At 46.9% G+C, this 13431-nt stretch overlaps 1 protein-coding gene across 3 annotated transcripts in view; it reads right to left on the bottom strand.

Moving 5' to 3' along the window:
* Positions 1-6151: 6151 nt before the first annotated feature.
* The window catches only part of TPST1 (tyrosylprotein sulfotransferase 1), a 307002-nt gene continuing 299722 nt past the window's right edge, over positions 6152-13431 (bottom strand). For 2 of the 3 annotated variants that reach the window (XM_086954624.1, XM_086954625.1), the window contains one exon: positions 6152-6754. In XM_086954624.1, the coding sequence (XP_086810750.1) occupies positions 6737-6754 (18 nt within the window). In that variant the 3' untranslated portion in view covers positions 6152-6736. Of the gene's footprint in view, positions 6755-7646; positions 7683-13431 lie in introns of all 3 variants that reach the window. The other variant, XM_086954623.1, reaches the window with a different exon arrangement.

Raw genomic sequence — 13431 nt, 5'->3', positions numbered from 1 at the left:
CCAGGGGGTACCTGGCCTGCTAGATTGGCCTGGACTATTCCAATTGATGCAGGACTAAGGATGCTTTGCATATGGTTGGTGCTTGGCCTGGTGGGCAACAAAACGATGGACTGGGATGCAGGCCAACCAGCTCGTTGTGATTCTGCTACATGCTTCAGAGGTCCAGAGAAGGAAGGAAGTGGGAAGAGAAATATTTATGTCAATAATCTTTTAAAGGCAAGAGCATTATTTTTTGTATTAATATTTTCTGCATAAAATATGAGTGCATTATGCAGCCTTTTTCTTCTTCATTCGCTCATAGTGTACGGTGCTCACTCTGTAGGACTACTCATGTAGGGGTGCTCTGTATTTCATGCAGTGATATGTTTGCGATAGATCTGTGCCTACAATTACACAACTAGCAAATTGTAGTAGTAATGGCACCTCAAGTGACAGGGTTATTGAGACCCAACACAGCATCGCATTGTTATGCTCAGAGTTAGCATTGTCCTCCTAGCAAACAACACTCTAATGAGGCACTTTGGTGCAGCCTTTCTCTCTTTGTCGCCATTTGCGATGCGGCATAAGGTAGCTACCTGCAGTTGACTTAATATAGCATAGGCCCTCAGCAATGGCTGACTGATTTTCCATTGTTTCATGTTATTGCCAAATGTATCTCACTAATGGTTTCACTACAACATTAGAAAACCTACCGCAAACTAAAATACGCTTTGGCAAAGCCAAAAAATACATCTGGTGCTGGATGGAGACCTTTTCGTTTTGTCAACGCTTGTTTATATCTGAATGGTGTTTTATTACAAAAACCATTTCAAGATGACCACCTGTGCTTGCACAAACACCATTGAAAGATGGCTGCCTACTCAAGCCGGACCTGCAAACCCACACTAACTGCGGTTTTTGCACATTTCTTTATTGCATAGAATTAACATGGCTCTCTGTAAGTGTGGCTGATGTTTTTGTTCTCCTAGTGGCGCCACTGCACCGTCCACTCCTTGTTGACAGTGCCTCGAAGCGATTCCGTTCAAAGTACACCGTACCTGCGCGCCCATAATTTAGGATTATTGTTACAGCAGTGCACATGTACTTTATATCACCCACAATAAAACAGAGGTCTGCGGAAACACTGAATTAGCATCACATTTGGAGGCTCATGTATGAAGAATGCATTAAGTAAAAGGGATCGCAATTTGTGCACCAAATGTTAATTAATGCATTCTTGTTTTGCAAACGGACTTATATATGACCTATATATTATAAGGCCGATTCACAAAATACTGAATCGCAGTGCGTCACAATTCAACCTACTTTATAAATGTTAAGGAGACAGGAAGCAAATTTACGACCCAACACAATTAGCTGTAATCACAGGAATTGTGGTCTGCTCGGGTCAACAGACCAACATGTCTGTGATTTCTTTTAAATAAAGCAATCTTATTTTATTTTTAATGCAGCATATTTCCTAAAAGTAAAACGGGATGCGTTTAAAAACAGAGAATAACAACATTTACAAACTTTTTACAAGATGAAGCAGTGGTCCCTTGGAATAACCTTAAAAAAAACCAAGATAATTCACCATTCACAAGGGGAAGGGGGCTTTGGAGACCCATTCCAGTTTGCTAATGTGTTACCACCTCATTTGAGTTGGTGAAAAATATGAATGTTTTGCGACACACATATTTTAAGGGATCTGTATTTGGAAGGGACTCCCCTTGCAAATAGGGATTCCTTCATTTTTCCAAAGCCTGTTTGTCTTTTCAGAAGGCTTTGCAATCCTGTTGAATTACCTAAAGTGAGGTGCTGGCACATGAGAAGAAAGATACTTGGCAAAGGTACAGAGTATCCCAGGCTCCCAAAGTGCTTCTCTTTCCCAGACACATTAGCCCAAGAGCTGAGCTGCAGGGGCTTTGCTCTGTGAATTCTTGTCATGAAATTCTGTGGAGAATCCAACGATATCTACAGCCAAATGCTGTTCTAGACATACATGCAATGTATACCAGTGCTTAATTTGAGCATGTGGTTTCTGGTGCTCAGCACCGGCACTTAATCATCAACACAGTTGCTTTTCATGAGCACCCGTTAAGGAAGCATTCACATTTATTAATGACAGGCATGGGGAGATTAAGTGATTTTCCCAGAATCACAGGATGTTGAGCCAAATCAAGACTCACTTGAACCTGGTTCCTCAGCTCCGAAGTCAGCAGCTCTGGCCGTTAAACCACATCCTTTCCCCACTTTCCTGGTTAGTAGTTGGATTTGTTTTAGAAGGGGCTATTAGTGCTGGTGCCAGCTGCCTCCGGACGAGAGCCTTGGCACTTTATTTTTCTGGGCTTGCCCCGAGCTGGTCGCTCCTCCTCGCTCCCTGACTTCTCGCAGCGCCTGGTATCGTAGCTCTGCTCTGCTCTGTGCTATTGTGCTAATTTGCGCTGCATTATCGAGGCAGCTGACGCTTGTTATTTATATTTGCTTGTTATTTATATTGGCGCTGCTTCGTCAGAATCTGTGGAAAGTACACTCTGCATACAGCTTGTTAATCATATTAGCGCTGCATTGTCAGAATCATTTAAAAGCATAATTTGGCATACAGTGTCTGGCTATTCATTATCTGTCCGCATCGGCTGCTTTTAGCTTGGTGTAACGCTATCAGTGGCCAGATCTCTGCTTGCTTCGGCTGTGACCCGCTTTGGCTCCATTTTTGCATCCATTTTGTTTGTTGTGTCCTCTCCCGTAGCTCCACCCCGCTACCGCCTCCCAGCTGACCCCCCCTCGCCCCTCCCCTCCCACTATCCACATATGACTGATGCATTCGCACGCAGCGTTTACGCGCAGCGATCGCGCCGAAGGTGCGCCAAAGGTAAGCCCGTCTACGCCCGTCCGCGCCTGGACCGCGCCCAGCGCCAGACCCCCTGGCCCCCGTCCCACCCACCCCACCCGCATGACTTACGCCGCCTCCACCCTCCTAGCCCTTAACCCCGGCCGACTCTCCGACTGCGCTCAAGCCGCCCCCGGACACACCCATGGACCCTTCACTTGCAACTCCTGCAAGTTTGACGGCACCAAGACCAACTCCTCATCCACGAACACCAAACAGAGCTCCGACACTAACCACCTTAAATGCATCCTGCTCAACACCTGCTCGGTCCACAAACACGCCATCGACCTCTGGAATCTACTAGACACCATCTCTCCGGACGTCGCCTTCCTAACTGAAACATGGATGAACGCCTCCTCAGCCCCAGACATCACCATCGCCATCCCGGAAGGCTACAAGATCATCCGTAAAGACCGCAACAAGCAAACAGGAGGAGGCATCGCTATTGTTCACAAGAATTCCATCCGAATCTCAACCAGCTCAGACGTCAACCTCGCTAGCGCCGAGCACCTCCACTTCCAGATCCACACCGACCCCAAGACCACACTCAGAGGCACCCTCCTCTACAGGCCACCTGGACTCCGAGCACAATTCAGTGAAGACATCACTGACTTTATCACCCCACACGCCCTCCCCTCCAAGGACTACATTCTACTGGGAGACCTCAATTATCATCTGGAAAAAAGTAACGACAGCAACACCACCGCCCTTCTGGAAAATCTCGTCAACCTCGGACTCAAACAACTTGTTAATACCCCCACTCACCTCGCAGGTCACACACTCGACCCTATCTTCACCTCCAGCAAACATATCTCCTTCAGTCACACCACAGCTCTCCATTGGATGGACCACAGCTGCGTTCACTTTATCTACAAAAAGACCACAACCCACAACTATCCTCAACCTACTCTGCGAAGAAACTGGAACAAAATCACCATCGACCAGATCTCCTCATCGCTTCTTCAAAACCCCCCCGCCCACTCATCGAACGCCAACCAAGCAGCCATTAACCTCACTCAATGGCTAACCAACAGCGCCGACAACCTAGCACCCCTGAAAAAACGTCAAATCAAACAAGGCAACAAAAACGCCCCCTGGTTCAACGATGATCTTAAGAAATCCAAGAAACTCTGTCGCTCCCTTGAGAAGGCCTGGAAAAAAGACCCAAACACCAACACCAGAGACGCCTTCAAAAACGCCACCCGCATACACCACCAACTGATCCAAGCTGCCAAGAAAGCCGCTTTCATAGACCGACTTGACAACAACGCCCACAACAGCAAGGAATTATTCAACATCGTCAAAGAATTCACCAACCCCACTGCCAACTCCAACGACATCACTCCCTCTCAAGACCTCTGCGACTCCCTAGCTTCGTTCTTTCATGACAAAATCGCAGACATCCACAACAGCTTCGACAACCAACCCGGAGACCAACCCACCCATCCTTCTGCCACACCTTCACCCCCCTTGAACATCCTTAATGACTGGAACCCAATCTCCACAGATGATACCATCCGCCTGATGAACTCCATCCACTCAGGATCCCCCTCAGACCCATGCCCTCACCACATCTTCAACAAAGCAGATTCCATCATCGCACCCCACCTCCGAGATGTCATCAACTGCTCCCTCACCTCCGCCACCTTCCCAGATAGCTGGAAACACGCCAAACTCAGCGCCCTTCTGAAAAAACCCACAGCTGACCCCACCGAACTCAAAAACTACCGCCCCATATCACTCCTTCCATTCCCGGCCAAAGTCATTGAGAAAGCTGTCAACAACCAGCTCGCCGCCTTCCTTGAAACCAACAAATCCCTCGACTCCTCACAGTCCGGCTTCCGAGCCAAACACAGCACTGAGACGGCACTCATCGCAGCAACAGACGACATCCGAACTCTACTGGACAATGGTGACACCGTCGCCCTCATCCTCCTCGACCTCTCCGCAGCATTCGACACAGTCTGTCATAGCACCCTGTTACAACGCCTCAGTAACATCGGAATTCAAGGAAAAGCTCTGGAGTGGATCACCTCGTTCCTTGCCGGAAGAACTCAGAGAGTCCGCCTCCCACCATTCAAATCAGAAGCCACTGAAACATTTGCGGCGTGCCACAAGGATCTTCACTCAGCCCCACCCTCTTCAACGTATACATGAGCCCCCTCGCGGCCATCGCACGTCAACACAACCTCAACATCATCTCCTACGCTGATGACACTCAACTGATCCTCTCCCTCACCAAAGACCCTAACACCGCCAAAACCAACCTACATAAAGGAATGAGAGAAGTAGCCGAATGGATGAAGCACAGCCGTCTGAAACTGAATTCCGACAAAACAGAAGTCCTTATCTTAGGTACCTCCCCCTCCGCCTGGGACGACTCGTGGTGGCCAGAATCCCTTTGAAAAGCACCCATCCCAACAGACCACGCACGAAACCTGGGCATCATTCTGGACTCCTCACTCTCGATGACCAGACAAATCAACGCAGTTTCATCATCCTGCTTCAACATTCTTCGCATGCTCAAAAAAACATTTCGCTGGATCCCCACTGAAACCAGAAAAACGGTCACCCACGCACTGGTTACCAGCCGCCTGGACTACGGAAACACCCTTTACGCCGGCACCACCGCAAAACTTCAGAAAAACTCCAACGCATCCAGAACGCATCAGCCAGACTCATACTAGACATACCGCGTAAAGACCACATTTCTGGTCACCTGAAAAACCTCCACTGGCTCCCCGTCAATAAGAGGATAACATTCCGCCTTCTAACCCACGCACACAAAGCACTTTACGAACTTGGACGCGAATGCCTCAACACACGACTTTCCTCCTACACCCCCTCCCGCCAGCTACGCTCCTCCCACCAAGCCCTTGCTGCTGTACCTCGCATCAACAAAACCACCATGGGAGGAAGATCCTTCTCCTACCTGGCGGCTAAAACCTGGAACTCACTTCCCACTCACCTTCGCCTCACTCAGAACCACCTAGCATTCAGAAAGCAACTTAAAACCTGGATATTCGACAAGTAACTCCCCACCCTTCTCCAAGCGCCTTGAGACCCTCTGGGTATGTAGCGCGCTATATAAATCACTGAATTGAATTGAATTGAATTGACAAATGAATCACTGATGTATACGGGACTGAGACGATGTTCCTGATTGCGAGTTCATGACTAAGGTCCGATCCCTGCACAGGCAGGAGTTTGCACAACATTATTTCACTGAGACGTGTAATAGGCTTCCAGGTAGGTCGTGCATCCACAAAACTGAGTCCAAGGTCACATTTAAAGCTTTTATTTTGAAAAATAAAATACAAAAGATTGTAAATGTACATGTACAACCCCACTTTCGTCCCGATATTTTCAGTAATAACACAGATGATATTCTTTAAATAATACAAAGAAAGATATTAACAAGTTTCCACGTATCCTAAGAACTCATGACGTATGATTAAGACAATGATTAGACATAAACAACTCATCCAATACCACCTTTAAACTTTGCAGTTTGTCAAACAATTTCCATCCAGTAAAAATAAAGTGTTTTAACGTGGTATTTTCCAGACAATTAGGTCTGGAAATGAATTACAAAAAGGTGCTGACAGGACATATTTTCAACAAAGACCACATTAGCTTTTTTTTGTTTTTATTTATTTCACCTTCAAAAATAGTAATTTGATACAGTGCCACAATACCATGGGCGAACATGTTGATTGTTTTCAACAAAGTGCTTTACTTGTTACAAGTTGAGGTTTGCCCACAGAAACAGGTAGGATTACAGCGGAAAGGAGAAACGATGAAAGCAGCGTCAGAGGTTCAACTTTTGGCTTATCTGAATCAGAGTCCTGGAGAGAGTTTGTCTCTTTAAAGGCGAGGAGCAGTCTGAAAAAAAAAATATTTATTAATAAAAAATACAAAAATAATTTAACGACTTATCAAAAAGGATTTGCAATTTCATGCTGGATTTCTCACGATAAATTTGTTACTAAGCAAAATGAACTTTTTTCTGGAGCGATGGATAAGTTAGTTGAAAGCTTGCCGATGACATGCATGATCTGCGGTGTGGCTCCTAAATTTCCAGTCCAGGATATCGTTGGACCTTAATATCGAGATTCATAATATCGAAAACGTCAAGGATGTGTAAGATTTTCTATATCTAACTCCATGTATTATTATTGTATTTGTTCTTATCTGCTTTTATGGTTCTTGATATATATATATATCTTCAAGAAGCACAGATGTGGAGTTAGGAATAGCATATTTATACTTCCTTCTTTGCACTTATCTTTCAATATTTTGTCCCCCGACAATTTGTCCACAATATTAGTGTCTACGATATTCTTGCACTTGATATTCAAGAAGACAATCATGATCTGCAATTCACAAGTTTGAATATACTAGCAAATCTAACTCAGCTTTACATCCTTCTGAGGGTAGTAAAGAGAGTACTAATACATTTGTTAATAGTACAGTATTTAAAGTGCTTAGCCTGCATAGCACTGAATGGCCGATACAGCCAAGCGAGGAGATTGATCAATAAGCGATGGGGTTGGCTCCGGTTCTACTGCAAGAGAAGGGCTATGGAGGAGAGATGGATCATTTGGCTGCAGAATGGCTGAGGATGGAAGGGTGCAGGGAGGCATGCTTCAATCTTGCTGAAAAGTTAGCAAATGACAAGAAGGCGTGATTTCTTTTCGAAACACCGGAGACCTACTGTAGTAGATAGTTGCATGAGCAATTGGAGTGCAAACGTCTAGAGATTTGCTGTGCTTACCAGATTACTTACAATTCTCCTGAAAATGGGATTTTCCTGAAAAGCACCGAGAATAACGGATTACGAACTGAGGCAATAATTTCACAATGAAGATTTGTTGAAGTAAAACAATTTTTGTTAAGTGATGGAAATGTATTCTATCACCAAGTGCGATTCCCCTTCAAATAGCATCTACATTACATCGTCGTCCCTTAGCCATGGTCTAAAGGGGAGGGAGCTCCCTTTCCAAAATAAAAATCTTGAACTAGCCTCCATTTGTGCCCTGATTCTCACCTTCCATAATAGTCTGAACCAACTATCAAATGGCAGCTCCAACAATATTGGCTCAGGTCAAGAAAATGGCCCCTCTAATGTTTTTGCCCCAAGTTAAAGGCGAAGGCCAATGACAAGGGAATCTGTAATTTAATAACAGGTGTATTTGTTAACATGTTATGTTATGTTACTTTAATGGCCACTACAGCCTGCTGTGCTAAACTATAGGTCTTTGAGCACATTTCGCACCATCATGGCAGAGTGTTTAAATTAAAACAACACTCTTGCGGCTCTCAGTGTTTTCTATACGGCCCGCTTCTCTTGTTGTCGATGAATGACAGTTATTGCAGGGTCCACAGACGTCAGTATGAATATCCCCTGCAGCACCTGTCATTCCAATCTGCAGGAGCAGCGCAGGAACGAAGGTGAAGCTTCTGCAGATCTGCCCTTTACTTCTCCATTGACAAACTGCTTTACTCCTGCAATATTGGAAGGCCGAGGGAGAATCGGGCAGAAGAGGTTCCCACCCTTCCTCTGTAACTGCTGTTGTCGCTGCATGACAGCAGGACCGGAGGGTGGGAAAAAATGAGGGAAAAGCCTTGTCTCTTTTCCCAAGACCACAGCCCAACCCACCACTGCTCTACAAGAAGTCAACAGATGGATCTCCAAAAGAGGGGAGGAAAGCTATAGATTGGGACACAGAAAAGAAGCTGGTAGATAGTCTTCATCAGTGGCAGCGGGCCCTGAACTGTGTCAGGGGACTTTGAACTGTGGCAGCGGGCTTTGAACTGTGTCAGTGGGCTTTCAACTGTGGCAGCGGGCCTTGAACTGTGGCAGCGGGCCCTGAACTGTGGCAGTGGGCCTTGAACTGTGTCAGTGGGCTTTGATGTGTGGCAGCGGGCCTTGAACTGTGGCAGCGGGCCTTGAACTGTGTCACTGGGCTTTCAACTGTGGCAGCGGGCCTTGAACTGTGTCAGCGGGCCTTGAACTGTGTCAGTGGGCTATGAACTGTGGCAGCGGGCTTTGATGTGTGGCAGCGGGCCTTGAACTGTGGCAGCGGGCCTTGAACTGTGTCAGTGGGCTTTCAACTGTGGCAGCGGGCCTTGAACTGTGTCAGTGGGCTTTGAACTGTGGCAGCGGGCTTTGTTGTGTGGCAGCAGGCCTTGAACTGTGTCAGTGGGCTTTCAACTGTGGCAGCGGGCCTTGAACTGTGTCAGTGGGCTATGAACTGTGGCAGCGGGCTTTGATGTGTGGCAGCGGGCCTTGAACTGTGGCAGCGGGCCTTGAACTGTGTCACTGGGCTTTCAACTGTGGCAGCGGGCCTTGAACTGTGTCAGTGGGCTTTGAACTGTGGCAGCGGGCTTTGATGTGTGGCAGCGGGCCTTGAACTGTGGCAGCGGGCCTTGAACTGTGTCAGTGGGCTTTGAACTGTGGCAGCGGGCCTTGAACTGTGGCAGCGGGCCTTAAACTGTGGCAGCGGGCCTTGAACTGTGGCAGCGGGCCCTGAACTGTGTCAGTGGGCTTTGAACTGTGGTAGCGGGCCTTGAACTGTGTCAGTGGGCTTTGAACTGTGGCAGCGGGCCTTGAACTGTGTCAGTGGGCTTTGAACTGTGGCAGCGGGCCTTGAACTGTGTCAGTGGGCTTTGAACTGTGGCAGCGGGCTTGAACTGTGTCAGTGGGCTATGAACTGTGGCAGCGGGCCTTGAACTGTGGCAGCGGGCCCTGAACTGTGTCAGTGGGCTTTGAACTGTGGCAGCGGGCTTGAACTGTGTCAGTGGGCTATGAACTGTGTCAGTGGGCTATGAACTGTGGCAGCGGGCCTTGAACTGTGGCAGCGGGCCCTGAACTGTGGCAGTGGGCCTTGAACTGTGTCAGTGGGATATGAACTGTGGCAGCGGGCCTTGAACTGTGTCAGTGGGCTTTGATGTGTGGCAGCGGGCCTTGAACTGTGGCAGCGGGCCCTGAACTGTGGCAACGGGCCCTGAACTGTGGCAGCGGGCCTTGAACTGTGGCAGCAGGCCTTGATGTGTGGCGCGGGCCTTGAACTGCTGCAGCAGGCTTTAAACTGTGACAGCGGCCTTGCTTGAAGTGTGGCAGCGGCCTTGAACTGTGTCAGCTGAGCTCAATGTGTGGCAGTGGGCCTTGTACTGTTTTCAGTAACAGTAACACTTTGGTAAACACCCTGTGGCGCATGTGTTTTTTGACTCAGCGGGTGTGAAGGTGCTTCGGATGCACATATTTCAGGTCTTCAGGCATGCTTTGAGTGGAATGGTGATCCAGAGGGTTCTGTGGGGGGTATATTGCTGGGTGTCTTGCCAATGGTTTTGAAGACTCGTCTTTTCCAAATCCTTGTTTGGTCATCAGCATCTGTTAGCTTTCTGGAGCTGGGAAAGAGAACAGTGGACGAGGCAAAAACTGCACACCAGGAAAAAAGGCCAGGTATCCAAGAACAGGACCTTTCACTGATAACAGGGTCAAGACTTAACCTGACCAGTCTCCCTTGGCTTTGGGGCAATATTACAGTGCCTCAGTACCACAACCGGTGTGGACGAGTGTAACCTTTGATAAGGGATCAAAACTGTCTAGAATGGAACCCTACAAAAGACTCTGCTGCAACAGTTTGTGCTGCTAGGGAACTCTTTGCATACTGGCTACTTGTGTGATGCGAGCCTGTCCTTAAGAGCTGTTCGAAAGACATTGCATTGTCACAGGTTTGTCCTGAGAACCTGTTTTGAAGGACTCTATGCTGTTGTACTCATTGTTACTGAGTGGGTTCTGCACTTTTTAGGTTGACTCTAGATTATGTGGCTGCTAGTTATTGACTGATTCGGAATCAAGATGAGAACGAAAAACTTTCCTTCTGCATTTATGCCCCTATACTGGAATCATGTGTGTATCTGATGTCAGCCCGTCCATGTCTTCGTGTGTACTTAGTTCATCCTATCAGTGCTGAATGTATGAAGTTCTCACGGTAGAACGCAAGTCTCTGAACTGCAACGCAAACAGTATTCATGTGCTGCAAGGCTAGCAAGTGAGAGGAGCGGCAGAAACTGGGTCAGCAGGGAAGTGGGCAAATGGGTTACTTCTCTTGCCGAAAGCAGCCATGCTTTTTTTTGTTTTGCAACAGTAAATCAATTGTTATTTTCCAGATTAATAAAAATCGTGGCAAAGTCAAGGCCATACAAAAGAACTAAAAATAGTTACTAGGAGTAATTAAAAATTCTCATGTTTTTTTTATTTCTCACTGGTCTGTGCTCACCAGTGGTGTGCAGTGACTTGTGTGCACCTGGAGTGTAATGTGGCTGTCCGCTGTTCGCCTACGTACCTCCTGTTCTGTTCTGTTTTAGTAGGATCTGGGCTGAGAGATGAGGGAAGCTTCCCATTGAAATGATAAGGTTGGTCGACATCTTTGAACCCTAGCTAATAATAATAATAATAATAATAATAATAATAAAGACATTTATAGAGCGCATGGTTACGCCATCCCGGCGTGTCCCCGCGCTAAAAGAGAGAAGAAAAAAAACTCGCCAGGGGAGAGGACAGTGTGAGGCAGAGGACATTAAAGTAAACTATGAGGAGAATAGATGAGTTTTCATGAGTTTTTAGCTCCAGGTACTCCACGAAGGGAAGCTATATCCTGCAGAGGAAGCGTAAGCTGGTCAGATATAGTTTGTAGGGGGCGAAGAGCATTAAGGGGCTGAACTACCAGAGTTGGGGAATATGTAGGGAAGAATGAATGTGTAACATCTACATAATTCTGGAAAAATTCATGGCTATACGGCCGTTTTGAAACCTATGGTAGGATCTGATTTTGGGAACAGGACTTAGTCGGATCTTTAATGGATCTGATATTAATGAAGGGTCAGTGAAGGAGGGTATAAAGAGAGCCTCTGGACTAGCAAGGCGATCACTTAGCAAGCGTCTATAAAAGAACCCAAGATATTAGGGGGGGGACATGTGTATGGAGTAAGAATGGTTGACAGACAGAGAGGTGTATGTAGAGACCAGAAGTGTGTAAGAGAGAAATGGCAAAAAAAAGAATCACAAATTGGCACTTTTCTTCCTTCCAGCAGCGGCTCTTCTTCGAAGTCATCCATTGGGTTAGACTGCAGTTTCCGACACCACTTCAGACCTATGCACCCGGCTTACCTGGGATAGGTAACTTGGGTACCTCAGTATTCACGGGTGGGTTGTATCTCCAACCTCCGATCTTCCACGGGGTGTCTTCAAAGTCCACTGGGAAGGGTCTTTAAACTCTAAAACTTCAACTGTGATTTTCCCATAGAATTGTACAGAGCACGCGATCGTGTTCCCACACTGCACCCGTCCTCCGTGGGGACCCTACTTACTCACTTTGGGTGGTTCCTTGGTGTCCCAGTGGTTCTACGTCCTCTCAACACTGTCTTGGCTTGAATCGTGGTTCTTATACCACTATTTTAGTATATGGTTCGGTCACCCACTGGGCCCACTATGTATTAGTGCTATCTACTCTCATTTCCGTATTGTGTGCTTTGTTATTATCTCCATGTAGGAGATACTGTGTCGTACTTGATAATGTTATATTAATAAATACATATTTTTAACACTGCTGTGTGGTTCTCCTTTCATCTAACCAATACTGTAAGGTTACATTCTGGTAAAACAAGCTGCTTAAGATTCCTTCAAGGCTAAGCCTGAAGGCTGCTCTCCACAGCTAGCACTTGGATAGCTTTCTAAGGTTATCTTTGACCTCTTAAATCACCATAAGGGTTGTTTGGACTGGTGCAAGGGGCTCACTTTAATTAGTGAACAGCATATACCAGGCCAACTTCTCAGAGAGGCCTTTGCTAGTATTAGACCAGTTAACACACCAATGTCCTGGAGATGCTCCTGCTTCACACGTTACCACTCACTGAGAAGGGCATCAGTAGACATTGGCAGGAAAATGCCTGCCTCTGTCTAAGTCATCCTGCTTTAAAAGAAAAATTTGTTTTATAACATAACAGTGTACTTTTAGTTAGTACATAATCTATAATGGCGTTTTTAGACGTACTGTAGAATGCAAGAATTAGAAAACACGTACTAACTAGCTACTGTAGGCCACATTCGTAGCTTTGCTACATCCTTTAATTCATTCCTGAGCAGGGGAATCATCTGACCAATGCATTAGTGTCCAGTGTCTGTCCACGTCAGGTCATGTATTTTGTTGGACTCGCCTGTTTGTTCACGAGTACCCAGTGAGTGTGTGTTGTGAGTGGGTATTTCTAAGAATGAATGAATGAATGATTGTTGGATTTATAGAGCGCATGGTTACCCAGAGGCGTCCAGCACTGTACCACTGGGGAACCCGTCCTGGCTTTCCCTGTGAGATGGTCCCTTTACTGGGCATCCCCAAGGTGCAGCCAGGCATCCCCGGTGGTGATGGGGCCGGAGTGGAGATTAAGCAAGCTATTGCCCAGAGTTGCAGCGTGGGGCCCCATGGTTAGAGTGGCACCGAGGCGAGATTTATCGGGCCCGCTGACATTGGTCCTGCACCCGGCCGCGCCGGGAATTG

The sequence above is a fragment of the Lissotriton vulgaris genome, chromosome 2_1 (assembly GCF_964263255.1).
Source record: "Lissotriton vulgaris chromosome 2_1, aLisVul1.2, whole genome shotgun sequence".
Classification (NCBI taxonomy): domain Eukaryota; kingdom Metazoa; phylum Chordata; class Amphibia; order Caudata; family Salamandridae; genus Lissotriton; species Lissotriton vulgaris.
The sequence above is the reverse complement of the archived record's forward strand: the minus strand, read 5'-3'. Positions and strand labels throughout refer to the sequence as shown.